Source organism: Propithecus coquereli, unplaced genomic scaffold (assembly GCF_000956105.1).
Source record: "Propithecus coquereli isolate 6110/MARCELLA unplaced genomic scaffold, Pcoq_1.0 Scaffold377, whole genome shotgun sequence".
NCBI classification, from domain to species: Eukaryota; Metazoa; Chordata; class Mammalia; order Primates; family Indriidae; genus Propithecus; species Propithecus coquereli.
The window spans coordinates 1,312,900-1,337,455 of record NW_012149474.1 but is presented as its reverse complement, the minus strand read 5'-3'; the positions used below and the strand labels follow the sequence as shown (position 1 = coordinate 1,337,455).

Sequence of the window (24,556 nt, the reverse complement as noted above, 5' to 3'; positions counted from 1 at the left end):
GAAAGGAGCTAACGCGTGAAGGGTGAGGTCCTGGGGGCGGCCTTCCCGTGGAGTCCGCAGTGCTGAGGCTCAGGAGACGTGGTTATTCCTTTCCCTGCTCACCTTTGAGATAAGGAGCTCGAGGGAGGGGACAAGAGAGGACATGAGGTGTTAGAGAGAGACAGGCAGGTGGGGCCAGGAGAGGCGCTGCTCTTGGGGGGGCTGGAGAGTGGACACCGGCAGTGGTCACTTGGAGAGGAGGGATGAGGTCCGCCTGGGTGGCCGGGGTATGGGGAGGCTTCCAGAGAGGGACCCGGAGGTCTCAAGGAGGAAGGAGGAGTGGGCGCCTGGGAGCTGTAAGGCACAGTATGGGTGGCACGGACGAGCCACGAGCTTCAGCCTCAGGCCCTGGGAAGGGCTGCAGGGCTGCCCGTGCGCCTGAGCGTCAGCGACCACCGGGGGGCGGCGCACCCCGGCTCCGACGGCGAGCGGGGACAGGAGCGGCGGCCGTGGGCTCGCTCGTCGGGAGGCCCCAGGAGCGAGTCACGGTCCCCGCCACGCTCAGCCGCGCCCCCCAGCCCCGGAACCCCGAGATGCAGGGCGGGCGCGGGCTGGGTGGGCGCGCTCCGAGCGCCGTGCGCGGGCCCGGGCGGGAGAGCGCGTCTGCACCGGGGCCCGGTCGCCCCGCCCCGGGACCGCCTCCCGCGCACGGCGGCCGCGCCCACGTGACCGGCCCGGGCGCAAACAAGCCGGTCAGCTGACCCGGCCCGACTGCGCCGTCATCCCGGCTATAAGCGCGCGACCTCCGCGCTCGGGTCCCACCGCGCCGCCGCCGCCATGCAGCCCCCCAGCCTGCTGCTGCTCGCGCTCGGCCTGCTGGCCGCGTCCGCCGCCGCACTCGTCAGGTGAGGCCCCGCCGGGCGGTGCTCCGCGCCGAGGGACCTGCGCCCGCGGTGTCCCCTGCGCGCCCCGCCCGCACTGTGCACCTATGTCCTGCGCAGCTGCTGCGGCGCCCACCGCCCCCGGGCGCGGGAGCTCTGGGAGTGCGGGGTTCCCACGGGCCCTCGCCAGCGCCCCGCCCCCATGCCACCCGGGGCCGGCCTCGAGGGGACAGGAGGCGTCAGGACCCCAGACTCCCCAGGTGCAGGGTGGAGAGGAGGTAGTGCTGATTCAGGACAGGTGTGCAGCGCAGGGTCCTCCTGAGGAAGTCGCGAGACCTAGGCGTAGGCCCTGGAGCTTTCTTGAGCTGGACCCCACATTTTCCATCTGGGGACCCCTTTGCCAGCCGTGAACTGGGGTGTGGTTTTTAAAAGTTTGCTCCAGGGGCCCTAGCACAGGCCGGGGTGGGGAGGCCCTGGGGGCTCTAGGAGTCTGGCAGGTCCTAACAGAGGTCAGTGTGGGGAGCAGGCACAGGGCAGCGGCCAGCTTGCCCATCCTGCAGCCGGGCTCCGCTGAAGCGAGGACAACACCTCCTCAGGCCTAGGACCCTCAATCCTGTACCAGGGGAGCCACCCACCATTGGGCCTGGACCCGAGCTGGGCCAGGCCGTGCCAGCCAGGCAGAGGGCAGGGCTGAGGTATGCTCCCTAGACCCCTGCTCCTGCCGGTGCACAGCAGCCTGCTCTCCCGGGGGTGGGGCACGGTGGGCCAACCCCGTCTGCACCTGCCCCGCCCTTGCTCTGGAGCTCTGCTGTGGGCCTGCTACCCCCGGCAGGTGGGGGAGGTCATAGGGCTGCGGGGGCGGGGGCCAGGGTGGGACTGAGCCTCACCACAGGCCCTGGGCAGTGGCCCCAGGGTGCTAGCCCCAGACAGAGCCATTGTTGGGGAGCAGCTACAGGCCTGAGCCTGCCCTGACCTTGCAGCCCCACCCACCTGCCTCCCCTCTCAGGCAGACGGCAGCCAGGAAGGGAGCCTGGGACTTCCTGGGGGCCGGGCATCTGACCCCCAGCCCCTCACACCTAATCCCAGGTCCTGTGGGACTGGTGGTACCTGTTTCAGGGACCCCTGGGGGGTATGTGCCTCCCCCAGGCCAGAACCTGGGGCTCTTCCAGCCCACCAGCTCTTAGGCAAGACTCCCATCTTCCTGGAGCACGCCCTTGGCGTGCCAGCCACAGCCAGCTGTGACCTTGGACTTCAAATTCCTAGGGCAGGACAAAGTTTCATTCAAGTCATTAAAAGCTCAGACGAGCCCTCCTTGGAACAGGAGCAGGCTCAGCCCAAGACCCCGGAGGAGGGGCAGGGACCCTCCCCTGCTGCACGCTCCACAGTCTCGGCTCCCGCCGGCACAGGGCAGACCCCGAGGCCCCAGACTGGGCGGAGAGCTGGGGGATGCTCCGAGCGGGGGTGCAGAGGGGCATGTTTGCAGGAAGCACAGAAGCCTCTAGAGCCCCAGGTATAGTCCTCCGCCTCATGGGGCCCATGCACAGAAATGCAGCGTGTGACCAGGGCGCTGGGTTGCAACATGGTGGCAGGAAGGGCGACAGGTAGTCAAGGAGGGCTCTTGGGGTGGCGTTGAAGGCCCGTCTGGTGGCCAGGAGGAGGCTGCCAGGAGCTCAGGCAGACAGAGCCACCAGGGCCAGCCTGGCAGTGGGACCACCTTGGTGCAGGGTCCAGGTGGAAGCAGATGGGGCCAGTGGCCAGGAGCATTGGGCTGCCTTGGTGTGCTCTGGGCAGGGGTGGCAGGTGCCACCAACACCCTCGGCATCCCCACTGGCCACCTTTTGGGAAAGAACAGCCCGGGAGCAGAGGGAGGACGGGAGACCAGCTTTCGGAGCCTCTGGAGTGGCCGGGGAGGGGAGGTGGGCATGCCGGCCTCCAGCTTGGATGTGGGGGGCGGCGGGTCGGTGACCAAGGCCTCCCAGGACTCTGGCCTGGCAACCTGGGCTGCCAGCAGGTTGCTGTTCACTGATTGGGGGAGGCTGGGCCAGTGGGTTTCCAGTGGTTTGGGCCCTGCTGGGTTTGAGGTGCTGGCGGCATCCAGGCAGACGTGCAGTGTAGGTGGCTGTCGGGGGCGCCTGGCAGCTCACAGAGGGGTGGCGTCAGCTGGCACACAGGAGGGCTGCCCTTGTCCCGCCCTGACACGCCTGACCCCATGTTGACAGGATACCACTGCACAAGTTCAAGACCATACGCCGGACCATGACGGAGGCGGGGGGCCCCGTGGAAGATCTGATCGCCAAGGGCCCCGTCACGAAGTACTCGATGCCCACTGCGACCAAAGGGCCCGTCCCCGAGATGCTCAGGAACTACATGGACGTGAGTTGGGGGCGGGTGGGGGGGTCCTGCCGGAGGCTTTCAGGAAAGTTCCGCGGGAGTGCGTGTAACGCTCTCATGCTCTCACACAGCAGCCAGTTGTTCGCGTGATTGGCCTGTTCAGTGGGGTGGGGGCTTTCGGGCCAAGTGCCCCTGCCGCACCCCCAAGCACGGTCCTGGTCCTGCTCGGGGCTGGGAGTGTGTGGGGCGGGGGTGGCCTTGGCACCTTGGTGATGTCTCCCCAGTGTCCTGAGCACTGACTGGCAGCTCAGAGCTGCCCCGGCCCAGAGTCAAACCCAGGCCCAGTCCCTGAGCTGCCCCGAGGCTGCAGCGTGGGGGACCCCGGGGCTCTCTGGGCCTAACTGCCTGGGTGTGGCCACTGCCCAGCAGCCTCTGTCTTGCCCGTCCTGCTGGCAGGCCTGGGGTGACCCCGTGCCCAGTTCCTCGCTGTCCTCTTGGGTGACACTCCCTGCTGTGCCCACTGCTCTTGGAGGGGAAACTAGCTCAGAGTAGAACATTCTGGAAGGCTCACAGCAGGGTGGGCCTGGGTCAGGCTTGTCCCAGCCCTGCGGGGACAGGTTCTGGGCCAGGGCCTGGCACCTCCACAGCTGCCCAGGGCCCTGCTGGTGCCCCCGGCCCCCAAGGTCAAGCCCCGCAGTGCTTCCAGCCTCTGGCCCTGGCCCACGGTGGGGTGGGTGGCCGTGCCCTCTGCCCTGCTTGGCCCGAGGCCTGGTCAAGGCAGGAAGCTCCGGAGACTCACAGGCGTGTGACTTTGCTCGGGGGCAGGGGGAACTGTCCGCCTGGGGCCTGACAGGCTAGTTCCAGATTCCCCCAACACACACACACACACACACACACACACACACACACACACACACACGATTTGCTGAGTCACCCCCCGCCCCCCGCCGCCAGCGTGGACACTTGTGCTGGGTCATGAGTTAGCAGCTGCTGCGCCCTGGGGCCAAGTGGCCAGAGAGACACCAGGCAGGATCGGAGCCAGCAATCCTGTGGCTGACGGCGGCCCCGGCTCCCACCGGGGAAGAGGGTGCCCAGACAGGCCGGGCCCGGATGACCCGAGCTCCGGGACCCCCATACCTCTGCCCTCTGACAGGGCCAAGGGCAGCCTTCCTCCCGAGACTCAGAGGGGCGCGTGACCCCTCGTGCCTGCGGATCCCGGGCGTACCCGCTCTCTCTTGCGGGCAGTTAAGGCGGGGCTGCTGGGTGGCGAGAGACTCCAGGGTGCCCCTCGGCCGCCGGACCCCCAGAGTCAGGCCCTGACGTGGCCCAGGCTGGGGCGGAGGTCACTCCCCGTCTTAGGCCTTGGAGCCCTGGACAGCGGAGGCTCTTCCAGGCAGGACTGCGCCGTGCCCAGGGCTTAGGTCGGGCAACGCCTGTCCCCACACTGGCTTTACCCCTGGCCTCCCCCTGCTCTGGGTCCTTCCCTGACCTCCCCACACAGGCAGGGCTGCGTGGCTTGACTGAGGGGCCTGGAGACCCCACGTGCCCTTGGGCTTGAGGACCCAAGGCCGGGGGCCTGGCCTCGGCCTCCCCGCCAGAGTCTGCTTCCTGGGGAGGCGGCAAGCCCAGGCGTGGCAGATGGGAGGGGGCTGCCCTCCCTGCAGCTTAGGCCTTCGAGGCGTGGCTCCAGGGACAGCCGGAGCCTCATCGGGCCCAGAGGAGAAGCGGGGACCCCCACTGCAGCCCTGACTGCCACCCCACCCGCCCAGGCCCAGTACTATGGGGAGATCGGCATCGGGACACCCCCCCAGTGCTTCACCGTCGTCTTCGACACCGGCTCCTCCAACCTGTGGGTCCCCTCGGTCCACTGCAAGCTGCTGGACATCGCCTGCTGTGAGTCTCGCTCGCTGCCCGCTGTCCAGCCCCTGTCCCTTCTAGATGCCGCTTGTCTCAGGCTGGCCTGTCACTGTCATGGCCTGAGGGTGGGGAACGGGTGGGCAGTGCTGGGCCCAGGTGGGGGCCCGTCCATCTCCCCCACATGTCCACACATCCTTCCTCCGGGGTCCTGAGTCTCCCCCGAGTGTGGCCCTTCTGGGATGTCGCCAGGGCCCTACCAGGAAGGCAGGGGCAGGGCTGGGGCCTTCAGGCGGCCCTGCCTCAGGAACTGTCTTAGGCCGTGCGCTGCTCCCACCTCTCGGCCCCAGGACAGGGGCCGGCCTTCCCTCCGCCCTACCTGGGACACCTCCGTTCTGGGTGAGCCTGTCCATAGCAGCCCCAGCCTTGCTCTCACTGGGCCGGGGACCGTGGGGCCAAGGATGGAGCAAGCCATGGGCTGGACCACCCGCCAGGCAGAGAGCAAGGCTGGGTGCCACAGCCCCGCGGTCCTGGGACCCCTGGCACGGTGGGCCTCGTGTCGCAGCCAGATCCACCCTGGGAGGCAGCTCGGGAGGTGGGCTCTGAGTGGGCCGCTGAGGGCTGGAGGTGCGAGGCCGCTCCGGGAGACTGCGGCTGACCGCCCCGCTCTGCAGGGATGCACCACAAGTACGACAGCACCAAGTCGAGCACCTACGTGAAGAACGGCACCTCCTTCGACATCCACTACGGCTCAGGCAGCCTCTCCGGGTACCTGAGCCAAGACACGGTGTCGGTGAGTCCCTCCCGGGGCTCCGTGCACGGGCGAGCGGCTCTCAGAAGGGCTGCGAGTGACGGTGGCTTGCGGCAGTCCCTGGGCGAGGAGGCCACACACGCAGAGGCCCGGAGGTGGGGGGAGGGGAGCAGGCCCGGCCGTGTGTGCAGGCCCGGGGTGGCCAGGAGCCCCTGGAGTCAGGCCCACGAGCCAGAGGGGAGGACCTCAGCGCCCAGCAGGCTCGCGGCTCCGAGGGCAGCCGTGGCAAGGGAGCCGCTCCTGCCAGGCTCCGGGTGGCAGCTGGCACAGGAGGGTTAGGCTCCACTTTGGACAGGGTGGGTTTGAGGTGCCAGCTGGTATTGAGGGCCAGGCAAGGGGATGGATGGGGTCCCTGCAGGTGGCCAAGGGGTTTGAAGGCTCAGGAGGGGTGCGGGGGTGTGCCAGGAGCCGCTGTCCAGGCGGCTGGCAGGAGGCAGCTGCACAGAGCCCGAGGGGCCTGAGCGGTGGCAGCTGTGTTTTCCTGCCCCGAGGAGAGGGTGCGTGCCTCTGACCCCGGGTGCGCCTCAAGTGTGTTCCCGTCGCAGCTGCCTGCCGCCCAGGGTTCCGGGATTGATGCAGCCCCAGCCCTGGGGCGGGAGGCCAGGGGTCCGGGAGAGGCCCCTTCCACCAACCAGGCCTGCTGCTGACAGTCCCTGCCGGGGTACCAGAGGGGTGGGTGGGCTCCAGAGGATTCTGCCGCGGCATCTCGTGCCTGTGCTGCCAGAGTGAAGACAGCGAGGGGCCGCCCTGCGGGGCCACCCGTCCCCCTCTGCGTCCTGCCTGGTGACGCGCAGGGCTCCTGGGGGTCTCGCCGTCTGCCCGGCCCGCCCAGGATGTTGCCCGGCAGCTCAGCCGCTGCTGCCACATCCTGCCCTGCCGCCCGTCTCTGCGAGGCCCAGGGCTGGGGGAGGGCGGCGTGGCTGGAGCTGGGCTGCTGGGGCGGGGTCTGTGGTTCCGTCTCCTGGGCTTCAGGCCCTCGTCCCACGCCCGAGGGCAGGGGTAAGCCCTGTCTGGCACCGGGGGCGGGCAGGAGGTGGGAGCGGAGCAAGGAGCCTGCCCTCTGCTCCCGCCGGGTCCCGACAGCCCTGCGCAGGCTGCCCCCACCCCCAGCCCGTCCCAGCCCCGTTCACAGCCCTCTCCACCCCGTCCTGCCAAATGAGGGGTATTGACGGGGTGGGTTTTGCAGCCGTGGCCACCCACGCCCAGGGTTGGTGTCGGGCCCTGCAGGCGCGTGTGGCCCGCTGACACCTGCCCCGGCCTGCAGGTGCCCTGCTCGTCAGCCACGAAGGCCCCCAGCAGTGTCAAAGTGGAGGATCAGGTCTTCGGGGAGGCCACCAAGCAGCCAGGCATCACCTTCATCGCGGCCAAGTTCGACGGCATCCTGGGCATGGCCTTCCCCCGCATCTCCGTCGACAACGTGCTGCCCGTCTTCGACAACCTGATGAAGCAGAAGCTGGTGGACAAGAACATCTTCTCCTTCTACCTGAACAGGTGGGATGGGAGGGGCAGGTTCCTTTTCCCCTCCCCATCCCCCCGGCGATCGGGGCCCAGCTTTGCTGGAATGTGGGGCTGTCGTGCTCAAGAGGCAGCCCCTGTCCGCCCCCACCCCGTGTCTGCCTTGCAGGCGGGTGGCCACAGCTCCTGACCTCTGACCTTGGGGCATCCCGGGAGGACAGGGGTGGCCACCATCCTACGGATGGCAGAGAGGCCTTGTCTTGCCTGGGGCTCCCAGTGTGGGGGAGCTCAGAATGGGCCGTGGGCCCCAGGACATAGGTGGAGGGAGTGGTCAGAGGCTCCCGTGGTCCTGGCCTGGGGGCGGGCCCTGAGCTCCGATAAGGGACAGGAGGTCTGGAGCAGGGCGTGCCTGGTCCCATGGGCCTCCCTGGCCAGGCGCTGGCTGCCTTCTAAGAATGCCCGGTCCCTTCCTGCAGGGGAGGTGGGACCCCCGCCCTGCCACAGCCGCTACGCCAGCACAGGTGACCAGGTGACCTCGGGAAGGGGACCTCAGTTTCCTCTTCTGAGGCTGGCCTTGCGGCAGTGTCAGAGGCTAGAGGTGCTGGGCACCGCGGGGCACTGAGCCGGCCGGGCTTTGCCGCTGGGTGTGCACAGGGTGTCAGCTGGCGGCCTCCCGCCCTGAGCCGCGCCTGGTCGCCGCTCTCTGATGGGTGGGTTGTTCCTCACACGCCCACTTGGCACGTGGGGTCTCCAGCCCTTGGCCCTGACCCTGGGGCATTTCGGGCAGAATCCCAGCCCTGCCCCCGGCCCGGCCTCTGTCCCCTGTGCCCTGCTGGGGCAGCGGGTTCTCCTGGGCAGCGCTCTGGGCACCCCGCTCGCTAGGGCCCGACTGGGCCACCCCCTGGAGCCCTTAGTGAGGGGAAGAGGTGCCCTCCCCACAGGACAGGGACCCAGGAGGTTGCCCAGGTCCGAGGTGGTGAGGCGTGACTGCCAGGGGGTGAGTCTCAGGCAGGGGTGAGGGTCCGAGGGCTCAGGGAGCAGGTTTGATGGGGCGGGACGTGGACGCGAGGGGAGGGGCTGGCAGGTGCCGGCAAGAAGGGCCCCCCGGGTGGTGGTGGGAGGACGTGGGTGGGGGACGGGCCAGCAGGACAGCGGCAGGCTCAGCTGGAGACATCCTAGCATGACAGCAGAACCCCCCCACCCCCCAGCGCAGCCTTCCTTTCGGGACAGGCGAGTTTGCTGCATGTTAAAGCTCATACTTGAGCATCACTTAAAAAAGAACCTCAACAGAAAGTGTGACGTCCCTGTCCCTACCCAGAGTGCCAGCTGGCGTTTGTGGCAGTCTGGCTTAGAGAGTGAGGGGCTGAGATCTGAAGGAAGAGCCACTGAGGCTCAGGAGGGTGTGCGTTCCGGAGTGTCTGGGAACAGCAAGTGCAAAGGTCCTGGGGCAGGAGCTAGCCACCTCAGCTTCTCAAGGTCACACTGTCACCTCCTCCTAGAGGCCTTTTTTGGTTTTTCTCCTAGACAGACAGGGTCCTCCTGCTTAAGTGTCTGGCACTCTCTCCCCCGCTGCCCTGCACCCTTGCCCCTGGCCGTCTGGCCAGCAGAGCAAGAGAACCTGAGAGTTGAGCAAGATCTATTCTGCCTGCGATGGGCTGGGCCGGTACAGGTCTGCCCACTCAGGTGTGGGGTCAGAGCCCCTCCCTGGGAGGAAGGAAAGCCCTTCCCTCCTCTCCTTTCTGGGTCTTTCTGTCCCGGCAGGTCCAGGAAGGCTCCTCCTCCAGGAAGTTCTCCCTGGTTACCCCACCAGCCCCTTACTTCTGCCCTCCTGGCCTGCCCAGTCCTCAGTGGCCTCCCGGCCCTCCCACACTTGGGGACAGGGAGGCAGCTGACTCCTTCCCTTTCCCCCCAGGGACCCAAACGCGCAGCCCGGAGGTGAGCTGATGCTGGGCGGCGTAGACTCCAAGTACTACAAGGGCTCCCTGTCCTACCTGAACGTCACCCGCAAGGCCTACTGGCAGATCCGTCTGGATCAGTGAGTGCCCGTTCCGCCGGCGGGGTGGCCCATGGGGACGTGGCACGAGTCGTGCTGGACCCTGCGCCCCGCCAGCCCCCCACGCCTTCTGCCACCACCTGTGGGTGTCCCGCTCACCGTCCGCCACCCCGAGTCTCCGCTCCCCCCGCCCCTCGCCAGACCCCTCTCGGTCGCCCCAGGGAGGAGGAGGAGGAGGAAGCCGCTGCCGCGCCTGGCTCACGTCCTGCAGAAGATGCGGGCGGGCGGGCGGGCGGGGCCCTCCCCCAGCCTGGGTGGGACTCACGCCCTCCCTGCCCCCCAGGGTGCGGGTGGCCAGCGGGCTGACCCTGTGCAAGGAGGGCTGCGAGGCCATCGTGGACACGGGCACCTCCCTCGTGGTGGGCCCCGTGGACGAGGTGCGTGAGCTGCAGAAGGCCATCGGGGCCGTGCCGCTGATCCAGGGCGAGGTGAGCGCTGGCGGCTGGCGGGCGGCCCGGTGGGGGGTCCAGGGCGGTGTCCCCCAGGGCGGTGCCCCCACACGCGCTCTCGCCCGTAGTACATGATCCCCTGCGAGAAGGTGTCCAGCCTGCCCTCGGTCACCCTGAAGCTGGGAGGCAAGGACTACGTGCTGTCCTCGGAGGACTACACGCTCAAGGTGAGCGGGCGCCGTGGGTGCCCCAGGGCGGGGGCGGGGGGTGGCCCGGGTGGCGACGGCCCGGTGGTGACCCCATGGCTGCCCCAGGTATCCCAGGCCGGGAAGACCATCTGCCTGAGCGGCTTCATGGGCATGGACATCCCCCCGCCCAGCGGGCCGCTCTGGATTCTGGGCGACGTGTTCATCGGCCGCTACTACTCGGTGTTCGACCGCGACAACAACAGGGTGGGCTTCGCGGAGGCCGCCAGCCTCTAGCTCCCCGGCCCGCCTGCCGCCGGCAGAGAAAGGAGGAGGCCGCAGGGGGAGGCCGGCGTCCCCAGCCCTCCCCGCCCCTCCCCCTCACACGCACGTGCACACTCACCGCCCCGGCTGGGCTGCCGTTTCGCCCCGTGCTGCCCCTCCCTGGGCTCAGAAATGCCGCCTGTCTGATGGAGGGCGGGCGCCGTCCCCGCACAGCTGTCGCTCAGTGGGCAGCGCATCCGTGTGTCCCGGAGCCCCTCGCCCGGGAGCCCCTCCGCCAGCTGGCCAGCCCCCGCCCGCCCCAGGCCATCCTCACCAAGTCCTCACGGATCCTCCTTCGGAAACCGGCCCTGCCTGAGGACCCCCCACCCCCCGGCCCCCCACAGCTGGGCTCTGCTGACCCCCGCCCCCATGTACCGGGCCCACTGAGGAAGGGCCGAGGCCGCGGGTGAGCAGGCGGGACCTGGAAGGAGGAGCCGTCGGCGTGGGCACTCGTGGGCCTGGTGGAGGCCAGGACGGGCTGGCCTCTGCTGCCTTCTTTTTGGGTGGCTGAGGGACAGAACTGACGGGAAAATACAGCTGTGCAGGCCTCTTTCCGTGTCAGCGTGCTTTGTGCTTGGCGGGAGGGTGGTTCTTTCTATTGAGACGGGGTCTCACTCTTGCTGAGACTGGTCTTGAACTCCTGACCTGACCACAAGCGATCCTCCTGCCTCGGCCTCCCAGAGCCACCAGCCCGGCCAAGGGAGGGTTGTTCTAAGTCAGGATGGTGAAGGAGCTGGCGGGGCCGCCACAGGGCCAGGCTCAGGGCGAGTGTCTGGGGTGCCCTGTGCCTGCTGTCAGACTTGGGTGCCCCCACCCTTCTCTGCACACGGGACCTGCGGCCATAGCTAGCTGTCCGGCTGCTCTGTGGGCAGGGACTGGCTCATTCTGCGGGGTGGAGCAGGGAGCAGCAGGACGTGGCCTTGGCCAGAGGTTCCAGCGTGAGCGCCAGTGTCCAGGTGCAGTTTTCACGTGGCCCAGGCGAGGCGAGTGCCGGCTGTGCTCTTCCAGAATGTTTCTGTTCTTGGAGGAGACGGGGCAGCAGCAGGGCCCCAGCGGGGCCTACAGTGGTCCTCTGCACCCCTCTCGGACCTGGAAAGAGGACACGCCTGTGCAGGGCGGGGCGGGGTGGGCTGCCCCTTGCCCGGCCCTGGCACGGCCTCCTGCCATGAGCAGAGCCAGTGCCGTGGCAGGCCACAGCTGCTGCAGCCACCGATGGCTGGGGTGGTCCTCCACTGGGGCCATGTGCCCAGATGTGGCAGCGGCAGCAGCCAGTGGGGTTTAGTGGATAGGCAGGAGTTTGTGAGCGCTCGGTGGCAGGAACAGGGTTCCTTTGGGATCAGTAGCTGTAAAGTCCTTGGAACTTCCCGCCGCCCCGTACCAGCAGGTGCAGACACGGGGCAAATGTGACACTCATCGTCGTCCTGGTGCCTTCTCTGGGGGATGGTGGCTGTCATGGGCCTCCCACTCCCAGGGCTCCGGGGATTGCACCCAGGCTGAGCCCCATCGGACACCTTCTCTGGGGACACTGACCCGGGGTTGCAAGGAGGCTCGTAAACATGCCCGGTTCAGACGCACTGAAATCCCAGCAGAGAGCCCAGCGGGGCTCCTGGGCAGGTGTGACCGGACGCTTTCTGCAGAGCGTACTGAGGCCCGGGAGGGCAGAGCTGCAGGAGCAGCCCCCTCACCTCCTGCCCGCAGGCTGCGGGCCACTCCATGTAGGGTCCGCTGCGCCGCTGCTCCTGCCCAGGGCCCAGGGCCGGTGTGGGTGCCCCGGGGTGGCCCCAAGGAGGGCTCCCCACAGCTGGTTGGGATGCTCAGGGCTCTGGCGTGTGACTCCAGGTTCAAATCCAGCCTCCCTGGCTTTCTGGCTGGGGGCCCGGCCCTGAGCCTGGAACCCTGTCTAGACTGGGCAGCAACGAGACACTGCTCACAGAGGATGCTGCCACTGACCAGAGCCCCTGGGTGCCCTATGACTGTGGCCAGAACGATGGCCTTTGCCGGGCTGGCTGGGCCTCTCACCCCACCACCCCCACCCCTCGGGGTGTTTCCCGGCCACGCCATTGCTTGGGGTGGCACCGTCCCCTGGCAAGCTCCCAGGAGTCTACCGGAGTCCGGCCCCTTCAATCACCCACTCAGAGTGGAGGGCGGGGGTGCTCTGGGGGCCTTGGAGAGAGGTGGACTGGAGCAGGGAGGGGGCCTGGCCCCGCACTCCTCACCCAGCCACCTGAGCAGGCCCTGACATCCCCTCCGCCCTGCCGCCTGAGGACCCTCTGGACCTGTGTGCAGACCAGGCCCCTTGCCTGCCCCCGAAGTGTCCTCCCGCTCAGTTCAGACCCGGGGAGTGGGATGGCATGGCACACCGGCCACACGCAGCCTGGGGAGGGCACCTGCAGCCTGGGATCCCCTTGCCAGGCCCTTGGGGAGGACAGGCGGTGGAGCTGGGCACAGGAGGACGCAGCCCTGGCTCCCTGGCAGGCCCCACCTGCCCACAGGGTTCCACAGAGGTGCAGCCAGGGTGTCCCGGGGCTGGGGGGCTCCGTGCTTTCTCCCGCTGGCTGGCTCAGGAAGGGTTTTATCAACATCACTGAAGATCAGCTTTGCACTGCGGGTTCAGAACCGAACGGTGGCTGAGGCTGTGCTGGTCGGCCCGGGGAGGGGTTGGGAAGGGGAAGGGCTTGCAGAGGGCTGGGGCTCTTCCAGGGGACATGGGTTCAGAGCAGGGCTGCGGGCTCAGAGCACAGAGGTTGGGGAGAAAAGGGGTTCAGAGAGGAACAGGGTGTCTAGCATGGGCAGGTGCATGCTAGGAGTCAGGGGCGCCCCGAGAAGGACCGGCTTGGAGAGCCAGAGGGTGGCAGGAGGGAGGTTCATGGTTCATAGGACCATAGATGGGGGGACAGGGGGCTCAGAGCCAGGACGGAGCTCGGAGAGGAGGAACAGCCACAGTGATGCGTCCCTTTGGAGGAGGGTCGGAGCTGGGTGGGGGCCGGCAGATTGGTGACAAGGACCCAGCTCCGAGGTGGGGGGTGCAGGAGGGTGGGAGGGCTGGCGCTGTCTCCATGGGGAAGGGGCCTCCTCATTGGGACTTTTGTGGGGCTGGGAGGTCAGTTAGGGACAAGTGTCCAAGAGAGAATGAGAGTGTGGTGGGGCAGATGAGGGCCGGGAGGGCCGAACATTGGTTCTGAGAAGCGATTCGGGGGGCCCCAGGGCCCAGACGGGACAGGTCGGGCTCACAGGCTGTGGGCAGGTGGAGGACCCAGCTCCAAGGACACAAGTGTCACTAGCGGCCAGGACCTCAGCAAGCAGGACCCTCGGCTCTGCGGACAGAGGGGGCCCTCCGGGGTGCCTGTGCAGGGACAGCTGTCCGGGGAGGGGCCGCACGCTCCCAGACTTCGGGAGTGAGCTGGATTGGCAAGGGTGGGGCCCAGGCTTGGTGGGGTCTAATTAGGGGGGTCTGATGGGGGGAGCAGGAGCTCTGACCAGGGTGGGCTTAGAGAGGAGGGGAGAGTGGGGGGGTCACTGAAACTTAGTGGGGGGCCTGGACTTGGTGGGTTAAGTGGGGAGGGGCTGAGAGCCCTCTGGGGTGGAGGCCGGGTTAGGGACAGGATTGTGGAGACATGGGTGCTCACCTAGGGGCTTGGTGAGGCTCAGACACTCCCAGGGACTGGAGCTTCTTGGGGCGGGGGGCGGGGACTCTGAGTGCTGCACGCAGAGCAGGTGGGGAAGTGAGATCCAGCAGGCCCAGAGCAGGAGCTCGGCTGGCCCAGTGAGGGAGGGAGTACAAAGAGGGGGTGCTGTCTCCTGGGGAGGCAGATGGGGAGCGCCTGGAGTCTGGGGGCCTGCGAGAGGGCGGGGCAGGGGCGGGTGCGGAGACGGGGGTGGTGCGCAGGCACGGTCCAGCGCCGAGCCGGCCCCCCCTCCGGCGGGAGGAGGCGGGAGGCGGCTGCGGCCCCGTGAGTCAGGCTCTGGCGCAGCGGAGGGAGCTCGGGCAGCTGGGGAGGCAGCGGCGCCGCCGCGAGCCCCGCGCGCTCCCCGCCCCCAAGGTTGGGCCGCTGGGACGCGGCTGGCGGACAGACAGCGGCCCGGGGGACGACGGAAGGACGCGCTCGGAGGCGCAGGGCCCGGCCGCCCGCCGAAGAGTCGCCAGCAGGTGAGGACGCGCCGTCCGGGCGGCTGCGGCAGAGCAGGGCAGAGGGGCCGGGCGGGGGCCTTGCCGCAGACCCCCGGCGCGCGCCGCTTGGCGCGGGCGACTCGCTGCCTGGCTGGAGTGTTCGTTTCGCAGCGTGTCCTTGTGCGTCTCTTTGTGGCCCCGGGGGGGGGTGGGTGGGTCCGTGCGAATGTGCGCGCCTGGGGTCTTCAGCTTGGAGGTGGGGGGCGATGCGCGCGAGTTTGGAGGCCCCGCACCTGCGTCAGTCCCGGGCTGAGCCCGCGTCGCCTGCGTGGGGACTTGTTTACCTGGCGGCGTCTGGCGCCTGCGGGCGCACCAGAGTCTGGAGAGCCCCCCGGGGTGCTGGTGTCTGTGTCCCATGTGTCGGCGCGTCTGTGTGCAGGTGCCCGCGGCTCTGCTCGTTCTGACGTTACCGGCTTTGGCAACGTGGAGGCCCGGTGCCCTCGGCGGGCGCCGGTTTGTTTGGGGTGCTGGGGTGCTGTCTGTTGCAGCATGTCAGTCCAAGTGTGGGTGTGCGTTTGGGGGTGCTGTTGTGTCAGTGGGCGAATGTTTGTGCGCAGATGGCGAAGTGGTGAAAAGCCCCATGTCCCCGCCAAGGCTGCTGCAAAGGGCTTTGGCAGCGCGGTGGCCACGGCCGCCAGGCTGGGCGGGGGAGGCAGGTGGCAGGCTGGCAGCTGGCTGCCAGGGGGTGCGGATGCCCATCTCCGCTGGGGCTGTTCGCGGGGCTGCAGGGCGAGAGGGTGGGTGCTGCCAGGCGGGCAGGCTCCGTCTCATCCTCCCTTTCTCCCTCCCCTCCAGGCCCAGGGCCCCGGCCAGTGCCCAGCCCCGCTGGGAGCCCCGGCAGCACCACGGACGGCACCCAGGAAGCCCGAGTCTCCCTGGACGGGGCCTTCTGGATCCCGAGGCCCCCAGCAGGGTCACCCAAGGGCTGCTTCGCCTGCGTGTCCAAGCCCCCCGCCCTGCAAGCTCCCGCGGCCCCCGCCCCGGAGCCGTCCGCGTCTCCCCCCATGGCGCCCACGCTGTTCCCCATGGAGTCCAAGAGCAGCAAGACGGACAGCGTGCGGGCTGCTGGTGCCCCCCAGGCCTGCAAGCACCTAGCTGAGAAGAAAACAATGGCGAACCCGACGACGGTGGTCGAGGTCTACCCCGACAGCAGCGAGGTGAACGACTACTACCTGTGGTCCATCTTCAACTTTGTCTACCTCAACTTCTGCTGCCTGGGCTTCATCGCCTTGGCCTACTCCCTCAAGGTGAGCCTGGCGGCAAGGCAGGCCCTGGACGGCGGTGCTGGCTGGACGCCCCTGGCCTCCTCCGCTCTGCCCGTCCCTCTCAGAGGAGCCCCCGGGTACGACTGGCACGGTCGCGGCCAAGAGGTGTACGAAGAGCGAGGGGTCTGGTTTCTGGGGTCCAGAGAGGCGGGGTGTCGGCCAGGTCTGATCTGCAGGGGTCTGCCCGTCCCCTGCCTGAGCTGAGAGAGCTTCTTGGGGGTCTTCACGGGCCGTTAGGGACAGGCTATCTGCGCAGCGGCTCGGCAGAGCCTGCAGGAGGGGCCGTGGGGTGGGCGTGGGCTCCGAGTCGTGTCCTGTGGCCGGGGATGTGGGAACCTGACCCGGACCACAGCAGCCCTCGGTGTCCAGGGGTGGAGCGGCGTGGAGCCGAAGGGGGCTTGGCTCCGTTCTCCGGCTGGAAGGAGGGTGGCTGGAGACCTTACCTAAGCCCCTCACCAGGGAGCCCGACGCCAGACGTGTAGTGGGGGCCCAGTCCTGGGTGGCCGGGCGGCCCAGGGAAGACAGGTGTAAATGTGTCCTGCACACCTCCTCACCCCACACCCTGAGTGGGCTCAACTTCTAGAAGCCCCTTGGCACTGTGAGAGGAGCCAGCTGGTAGCAGAGCTAGGTGCCAGGCGACAGGACCCCCATGCCCCAAGGGCAAACCTGAGAAACACAGACGGAGTCTTCCGGAGGAGGGTGTGAGGGACCTGCTGTGGGGACCCGTCCTGTCCTGGGCTGGAGACCCAGCGGCAGGAGGAGGGGGAGGCGACACTCCGGAAGGAAGGGCGGCTCACATTTAGCCAAATCATCACTTTCCCCCACCCAGACTTGAGTGGCCGAGCCAGAGGCGCTCCAGTGCCTGCAGCTGCCCGGGGGGAATGGGGACCCGGGGGCTGCAAGGAGCAGGGCCGGGGCAGAGGCTGGCCTGGCAGGCAGGTCACCTGCACAGCTCTGCCTCGGATCCAGCTGAGTGCTCCCCTCAGCATCACACGCCGGCCACCTGGCCTCCTGCTCCTGACTCAGCCTTGGCCCCGCTGGTCCGCCGTCACTGGTGTACTCATCCTGAGGCCTGTGTCCCCGGCCCTGGGCACGGCCACGCGGGACCTGTGTATGAGGGAGCATGTGCCAGTGTGTGTGTCAGTGTGTTGCATGTGGGTGTGCATACCTGTGCATGTGTGTGAGTGCATAACTGCATTGTGCAGGTGAACGTAGTATGTGTGCATGTGTGTGCTCATGTGTATGAGCGTGTGTAATTGCACAAGTGTGAGTGTAACCAGATGTGTGTGAGTGCGCATGTATGTGCACGTGTCAGTATAATTTCGTGTGCATGGGAATGTATTGTGTGTGCATGAGTATGCATTCATATATTGTGTGCACATGTGCATGAGTATGTGCAGATGTGTGTGCACGCATACGAGCGTGAGTGTAACTGTGTGTGTGCACATGTGTGCACATGCATACATGTGCATGAGTGTGTGCATGTGCTGAGGGCAGCAAGTGGAGGAGTCCCTGGGCTGAGGGTGTAGCCTCCGGGCCATGCCGAGCAGAGGGCGTGGCTGCCAGGGCGTGGAAGCCGCAGCTGCGGAGCTCTGCCTCCTGGTGCCCTCTCGCTGTGCCCTGCCAGCAGCCTGCGGACATGGCCTGGCTGCCCAGGCTCCTGTCCGGAAGCCGTCCCCTCCTCCCCTTGGCTCGGGCTGTGGCCGGCTGGCTGGCATGGGGCAGGCCCATCTGGCACAGGTTGTAGGTAGGTCAGGGCTTTCTGACGGTGCCAGGTTGGTGCTGGGGCGGGGGGTGGTGTGAGGTTGTCCTTCTGAGGGGCAGAGAGTGCCCGCCCCACCTCACACGGGGTCTGCTTTTCCTCTCTTTCCCTGGAGGCGGTGAGTGTGGAAAGACTTCGGGGCCTCCCAGGAGGGGGTGCAAGGTGAGCTGCCTCCGTCCGGGCGGAGGGGAGGACAGGACTGGCCAGCCTGGCCCCGTGCTTGGGAATGCGTCCATCTGTCCATCCAGCTGCAGGTCTCGTGGCCTGCTGCGCCCCAGACCACACGCGGTCAGTCGCGCGCACTGCCAAGGGCACCGGGCGGACTTGGGGTCAGAAGGTCTTGGGTAAAATCCGAGCTGCGGGGACAGACAAGCCATCACACCTCACTGAGCCCTGCTCCCTCATCTGCTCACACAACAAATGGAAACCAAACAGCCCCAGAGCGGCACCGGGAGCAGGGTGGAGGCTGGCGTGCGGCGGGTGTGAAGCGGTGCCATGTCCTTGCCTGGCCCCACGTGTCCGTCCACCCTGCAGCCACCTGTCCACCCCCACCCACAGGCGGTGCAGCTCCACGCGGCTGGACTGACCGCAGAGACCGAGTCTGTGTTCGCGCAGCCTGGTGTCGGGGGAGACAACACAAAAAGCCAATTCTCCATTCATGCTTCTCCGCGAGCCGCCTCCCATGGCCGCTGGCTCCCGCCGTCAGCTGGACCCCGTCCAAGCTTCCCGTCTTGGTGTTCAGGGCCCTTCAAGACCAGTTTCCACCCTTCTCCTGACTTCCCCACACCCCCTGCCCCGTCCTCCCGTGAAGGCGCCGTGGGCCACGTGTGCCCTCAGCTCGCACGAGCTCTTCCCGCAGCCAGAGAGCTTCTGAGAGTGCCAGTCTCTCTCCCGGAGCCCCTGAGACCCTGCTGCCCGGCCACGTCTGCTCACCCTGCCAGACCCGACCCTCTGGTGTCCTGTCCCTTCCCAAGGCGGGGCTGACCAATGTGGGGGTCAGGGAGTGCTGGTCGAATGGGGGGGATGGACAGAGGACACAGGACAAGGGGGCTAAGCCTCGCGGTGTTTCGGAGAAGAAATGCGTCACTCCCAGCGTGGGGTGAGGCTGGTTTCGGGTGGGGACTCTGGGGGAAGGTGGCCTTTCCATGGGCCTTGGTGGAGCGTGAGAGGACAGGTGTCCAGGTGGGGACGGCGCATCCAGTGAGACGGGAAGGTGGGGGCCGGCCGGGCCCCGTCCTCTGTGGGGGGAAAGGCAGACTGAGGCCATGTGGGGAAGGATTTGGGGGCCGCGTGAGGGCCGGGATCTCACTGTGTGCGGGAAGAGAAGATGTGATCAGTGCCGTAAACCTGCAGCCAGCGTGGAGGAAGGCCCGAGACACGCCTAGAGACAGAGGGTTAGGGTCCCGCAGTGGTGGTCCCGTGGGAGAGCATGTGGCAGGGACCAGGGCAGGGTGGAGGGTGGGAGAGGGGAGCGGGGCAGCCTGGACCTCACAGAGGCTATGAGACTTCCCAGCGATGGGAGGGTCAGAGGAACAGGCTTTGGGCTGTGCACCTTGCCCCCTCCTACGTCACGAGTACCAGCACCAACGCCCGCCTGTCTGCCCGTCCACCCTCACCATTCGTCCAGCCACCCGAGTCCTCGCACTTTCCTCCCTCACGCCCCGCGTCCCCTCCAAACAGCCCATCCGATCGCTCAGCCCTGCCCCCCAGCACGGTGCGCGTCTGTCCACCCAGCCGCCCACCTCCCTCCGCCCGCCCTGCCGCACCCGTCTCAGCTCAGCCGCCCAGCGCGGTCCACCCCATCGCCTTCCGTCCCCTCCTTTCTCTGACCGTTCGAGCGTCCGTTTATCCACGTTCCTGTTTTCCTGCCGCCTTTTTCTTTTCCCGCCTTCCTTCCGCCCCACGGAGGTTCCCCAGTTCACCCGCCCCGCGTCCTTTCGGCCGCTCGCCTGCTCCCAGTGTCCGCAGACCTCGTTCCCACACCACCCGTGCACGCGCCGACCGCATCCTGAGCCTGTCTGTGCGCTCGCGTCGTTCCCGCCGCCCGTCCGCCTTCGTCCCTCTGCTCCCTGCTCCGCCTCGCCCCGTCCTCCCGCAGCGGCACCGCCGGGCACCGCGCCCCGCCCGCAGCTCCGCCATCTTCCCACCCGCTGGTCTTCTCCCAGTCGGTTCCTTCTCCCCTCCCGCTCCTCCCTTCTTCTCTTACCTCAAACAAAACCGGTGATTCGCACGCCCCGCCGCCCTGTGCCGTCCACTCGCCGCGTTGCTCCCTTCCCGCTCCCCGCGTCCACCTCGCTACTGCGACCCGCGCAGCCACGTGCCCTGTGGCCGGGGGCTCTGGTTCCAAGCACGGGCTCGGCCACGTCACTCACTGGTGGTGGGACCTTGGGGAAGCAACTCCACCCGTCCGTGCTAATTTTCCTCCGTGCTCCAGTGGGGTGCGCCTGCCGCAAAGCGCTGGGCGTCACCCGCGGTCATGTCTTCCCTCCTTCCCGCTCCTCGTGTTATCATCGCAGAACCCCCTCCTCCACCTGCCTCTGTCACCTCCACCCGCCCTGCGTGTGACCACAGCCGCCCGAGTATCAACACGCGCATCCGCCGTTCCACCTGGTCACCCTCCGTCCCCAGCGCCGCGTCCTCCCTGCCTCAGGCCTCCAGAGCTGGTGCGCCACCCGCCAATCTATTCGTCCTCCCCTGGCAGGTGCAGTGACCCCCGTCTTCTCCCGGCCTCCCGTTCTTCCTCCCTCTGCCCAACCGTGAGCCTCAGGTTCCACCCTGCACCCCCTTTTCCTCCTCACACCCCCATAGCTGCCCCCTCCCTCCTACCATACATGCACCTGCGTGTCCGTCCCCGCCCACCACAGACACACCTCTCCCCTTCCTTCCCCTTTTCTCCTACCCGTTCACCCAACCTGTACGCCCCCAGCCTCCTGCTAATCCCTCCCTCCGCACGGCACCCCATCCCCCGTCTGTTCCCACCTGTCGCCCCGACCGCCGCCGTCTCTCTCTATCCACACGGCCACCCTGGGCTCGTCCAATCTGCTCTTCTCTTCTCTCCTCCTCCTCCTCTCCCACGTGCACCGTGCTCCGGCCTGCGTCTGCGGGTGCACCGTCCTCCCTCTGAGGACGAGCCGACCCCTCTCCCCACCCTCGCCCCGGCGCTGGCGTCGTCACATCCCTCCATCCAACTGCCAGGCGGTCACCCGCCCTTCCGCTGCTCCTCCCTTCGCTCACGTGCAGTAAGTGACCGCCCGGCGCCCCCCAGGTGACAGGCAGGTCCCCGACCCCACGGAGCTCACTCCAGCAGGGGTCGGACAGCCCCAAAGCCCACAGGTACGAGGAGCTGCTTTATGTGGGGCGGGCAGAGGCGTACCCTTCGGCGCGATGATGTTTGAGCATCAGCCCGGATTAATTCGTGGCAGCCGTGTGCGCAGAGGAGGACTCCAGGGAGGGGCAGGTGCTGCGGGAGCCCGGAGGCGAAGGCGGGGTCAGTGGCCCGGCATCTGGAATGGGGTGGGGCGCTAGCCGAGGCGAGGACCAGGGTGGCAGGAGCGGGAAGCTACACACCTGGCCACCGAGGAGTGTGTTTGAGGGAAAAGTCAACAGCCTGTCCCGACAGATGGGACCGGGGTGAGGGATGAGCCAAAGGTCACTCCCAGGACCGTCCGCGACCCTGTGCGAGGCTGGAGGCTGCAGGCGGAGGTGGCCGTGGTTGGGGAGGGGGGGCCCGGCACGCACCTCGGCCACCAGCAGCCCTCGTCCTCACGCGCCCACCCTTCCGCCCTCGCCCTCCCAGGCTCCTCTCCGTCAGCTAACTCAGTCACCAGCTTTGCTACCTCACTTCCACGCTCTCGCCGTCCGCGTAGCCGCGCACCCACTGACCACACCGTGTCTCCGTTCACCCATCTTCCATCTCTTCTTCCTCCTTCCTTCCTCCCACGGTCTGCCCGCCGGCCTCATCCGCTGCTCAGCTCCCCTCACCCAGCCGTCAGTCTAGTCTTTGCGTCTCCTGGAGTCCCCGCCAGCCCATCACTCGCTAATAGCGATAGCAGCAGCGGCACCAGCAGCAGCAAGTAACAACCACAAACTAGCACAATGTTCGCGGAGCTCTCAGCGCATCCTACGCGCTGCTCTAAGCGCTTCCCGTCATTCAGCTTAACTGAACATTTTAATTAACGATGAAACCCTGTGATTGGGTGCCATTAATGCCCTTGTTTTGCGGATGAGGAAACTGAGGCACAGAGACGCAAAGTAACTTCCTTGAGGTCACCGGAGTCTGTTTCTCAAGCACGTATTCCGACCGCGGCACTGGCCTCCCCCGTCCGCCCCTGTCTGCCCCCCTCACCCCGCCTTCCTCTCTGTGCCTGTCGCGGGTTCTGTCCCCTCTGTTCCTTCTCCGCCTCCATTCCTCGTCCGTCTGTTCCAGCACACGTCCGTCCCTTCCACCCTCCCTCCTTTCTCACCGTCCACCGCAGCTTTACCAGGCAGCCACCGTCCACCTGCGAAACTGCTCTCCACTGACCCTTCTCTGTCCTTCTCTCGCCACCTGCACCAGCCGCCACTCGCTCCGTCACCGACTGCCCGTGTCTGCGTCCTTGTTCCCTCCCATCGCCTCAGTCTGCTCGCCCTGCGGCGGCGCATGGCGGGGTCGGACGGCTTGTAAACAAGAGGTGTCTGTTCCTCGCGCTCCGAGGCTGGAAGTCTGAGACCCGGTGCCCACGACGGGCAGGTCTTGGGCTCCTCCGCATGTCCTCGCGTGTAGAAGGCGCCGGGGTCCCCGGGGGCCTCTGCTGTAAGGGCGCTAACCCCGCTCATGCCCTAATCGCCTCCCAGAGACCCCACCTCCTGCCATCCCCTCAGGGGCCGGATGTCGCCACGTGGATTGGGTGGGGGACGCAGCGTGGCCCATCCACCCACTCTACGTCGTCCCCTCCTGCGCCCCGGCAGTCGATCGCGTCATCGGCACAGCCAGCCTTGAGCGAGGGTCCGTCCATCTGTCCACCCTACCTGTCCTCTGTCCCTCCCTTTCGCGCGTCGCCCGTCTGCCCACCTGTCTACACCCACATCCGTCCCTCCGCCTCCCTCACTCTCGTCCTCTCGGTTGCTTCCACGTTACATACTTCACTTACTCATGTTTACTTTCTGCGTCCGCTCCCTAGACTGTAACTCCACGGGCACGGGGACTTTGTTTTGTCCCTTGCTATGTGTCCAGGACCTAGAACAGCCAGTACGCAGCGGACACTGAACGAACACTGATCGACTGACGGACTGAGTGAGCGACTCCGTCCATCCGCCATCCGTCGGTCTACACTGTGGCCTATTTATCCAAACACATTCCTCCCTTTGCACTCTCCACAGCCTTGCCGATCCAGTACGCCGTCATAAATCCGTTTCTCTACCTACCCACCCGTCCAGCACGCCCGTGTGCCTGCGTGCCTGTTCCGTGACCCAGCGTGCATTGCTGCGTCCGCAGTGGACCCGTGCCAGCCGTCCACATACGTTCATAAGTCCATCTGGCCACACTGGTGTGCCCATCCCCGCCTCTCTGCCGCCTGTCTCTGCGTGGCGGTCACACGTCCACACAGCCCGACTTCCACGCCGCCCACGTGCCCCTCACCCTCGTGTCCTCCCTCCCCTTCTCCTCCACGCGTCCACGCCGCCCACCCCACCCGCTCCACCCCCGCCACTGGCCCCTCCGCCCTCCGGCTCCGTCCTCTCTGCCCCTTCCTCACTCCCCCACCCGCTGCTGCAAACTCATCTCTCCGTCTTCCTTTCTCTCTCCCCTCAGTTGTCCCTCCCACCGTCCCCTCACCCAGAAGACGGTCCACACCCACCTGTTCCGTCCCTCTGCCGTCCGGGCACCCCCTGCCCCGTCTGCCCGCCCACCCACTGGCGACGCAGGCCCGGTCCGTCCTGCCCACGTCCTTCGACAGCCCGGCCCGGCCCAGCCCACTCGTGGAAGACCTTCCGCCCCTCCCCTCCAGCTCCTGCTCCTATTTGGACTTTGCGGGAAGAAAGAGGGTCCCGAGGTGGCGTCTCAGAAACGCGTCAGCCCGGTCCCGCGTCTCCCGGGACTCCAGGGCCCCGGCCACGTCCATTCCCAGAGCCGGGGACACCACCCGTGCCCACTCTCGGTCCTCCCCGCCCACGTTGCGTCGGGCAGACGCCATCAAATCAGGACGCCTGTGGCCCCATCCTCCGACCACGTTACTCTCTCTGGGGCCAACTTCTTTTATTTTAAATGATTTTAGACTTACCAAAGAGTCACAAAAAAGAGAAAGGATGCCTTGATACTTTTCACCCGGTTGCCCCCAGCGTTAACCTTTTACCGTCCTCACTTTTCCTTCTCTCTCCGGGTGCGCACCGCTGACTGCGCACTGTCTGAGAGCGAGTAGGCTTCAGGCCCGGTGGCCCGTGCCCTGCGTCCCGCATGCGTGACGCCACGGCAGTGACGCCACCCGCACAGCCGCGGCAGCGCTGTCTGAACGCAGGGGTGGGCGCGAAACTGTCACACTGTGTCACCTGTGCTCTGACGCCCGCAGGTCCGGGACAAGAAGCTTCTCAACGACCTGAACGGGGCGGTGGAGGACGCCAAGACAGCCCGGCTGTTCAACATCACCAGCTCCGCCCTGGCAGCCTCCTGCATCATCCTCATCTTCATCTTCCTGCGGTACCCGCTCACCGACTACTGAGCCTGCCAGGCGCCGGCGCGGAGACCGGACTTCCATGATCGCTGAGACGCGGGCTTCTGCGAGGTCGGGCAGCGCAGGGCTCTGCCCTGGGGCCCTTGAGCCGTGACCCCGGCAGCGAGGCCGTCAGAAGCTGATCACGGCAAGGGGGCCGCGAGCTGGGTGCCCCTGACCTCCGCCTGTTTCTGGGGCCTGTGGGCTTCTCCCTGTGCCGCTGCACCCCGGCTTCCCGTGGCTGCCCTCCCCGCCCTCCTGTGCCCCTTCCTGGGCCCCGGGGCCCCTCTGACCTGACACCCAGCAAGAAGGGCTTATGTGGGGGCCGCCCAGGGTGGGGGGCTGCCAGCATCGGGGACTCGCTCATGCTCTCGCCCGACCCCTCCTCCCCCTGCTGTGACCCTGCTCCGCTCTGT

General features: G+C 67.4%; 2 protein-coding genes across 2 annotated transcripts; both read left to right on the top strand.

Moving 5' to 3' along the window:
* Positions 1–683: 683 nt before the first annotated feature.
* CTSD (cathepsin D) lies at positions 684–10,814 on the top strand. Its single transcript, XM_012652002.1, has 9 exons — positions 684–884; positions 3,080–3,233; positions 4,961–5,084; positions 5,720–5,838; positions 7,121–7,347; positions 9,224–9,346; positions 9,648–9,792; positions 9,882–9,980; positions 10,068–10,814. Exons 1-9 carry the CDS (start codon positions 817–819, stop codon positions 10,233–10,235), a joined length of 1,227 nt encoding a protein of 408 aa, XP_012507456.1. The 5' UTR covers positions 684–816; the 3' UTR covers positions 10,236–10,814.
* Positions 10,815–14,636: 3,822 nt separating this feature from the next.
* IFITM10 (interferon induced transmembrane protein 10) lies at positions 14,637–24,149 on the top strand. Its single transcript, XM_012651941.1, is given in 5 exon segments — positions 14,637–14,667; positions 14,810–14,883; positions 15,226–15,265; positions 15,268–15,677; positions 24,000–24,149. Coding segments are annotated over 5 exon segments (705 nt in total).
* Positions 24,150–24,556: the final 407 nt, after the last annotated feature.

Coding starts and splice junctions, on each gene's coding strand:
- CTSD (XM_012652002.1), top strand. CDS start 817: ATGCAGCCCCCCAGCCTGCTGCTGCTCGCGCTCGGCCTGCTGGCCGCG. Junction 5,085..5,719: donor GCTGCTGGACATCGCCTGCT/GTGAGTCTCGCT, acceptor CCCGCTCTGCAG/GGATGCACCACAAGTACGAC. Junction 7,348..9,223: donor TTCTCCTTCTACCTGAACAG/GTGGGATGGGAG, acceptor CTTTCCCCCCAG/GGACCCAAACGCGCAGCCCG.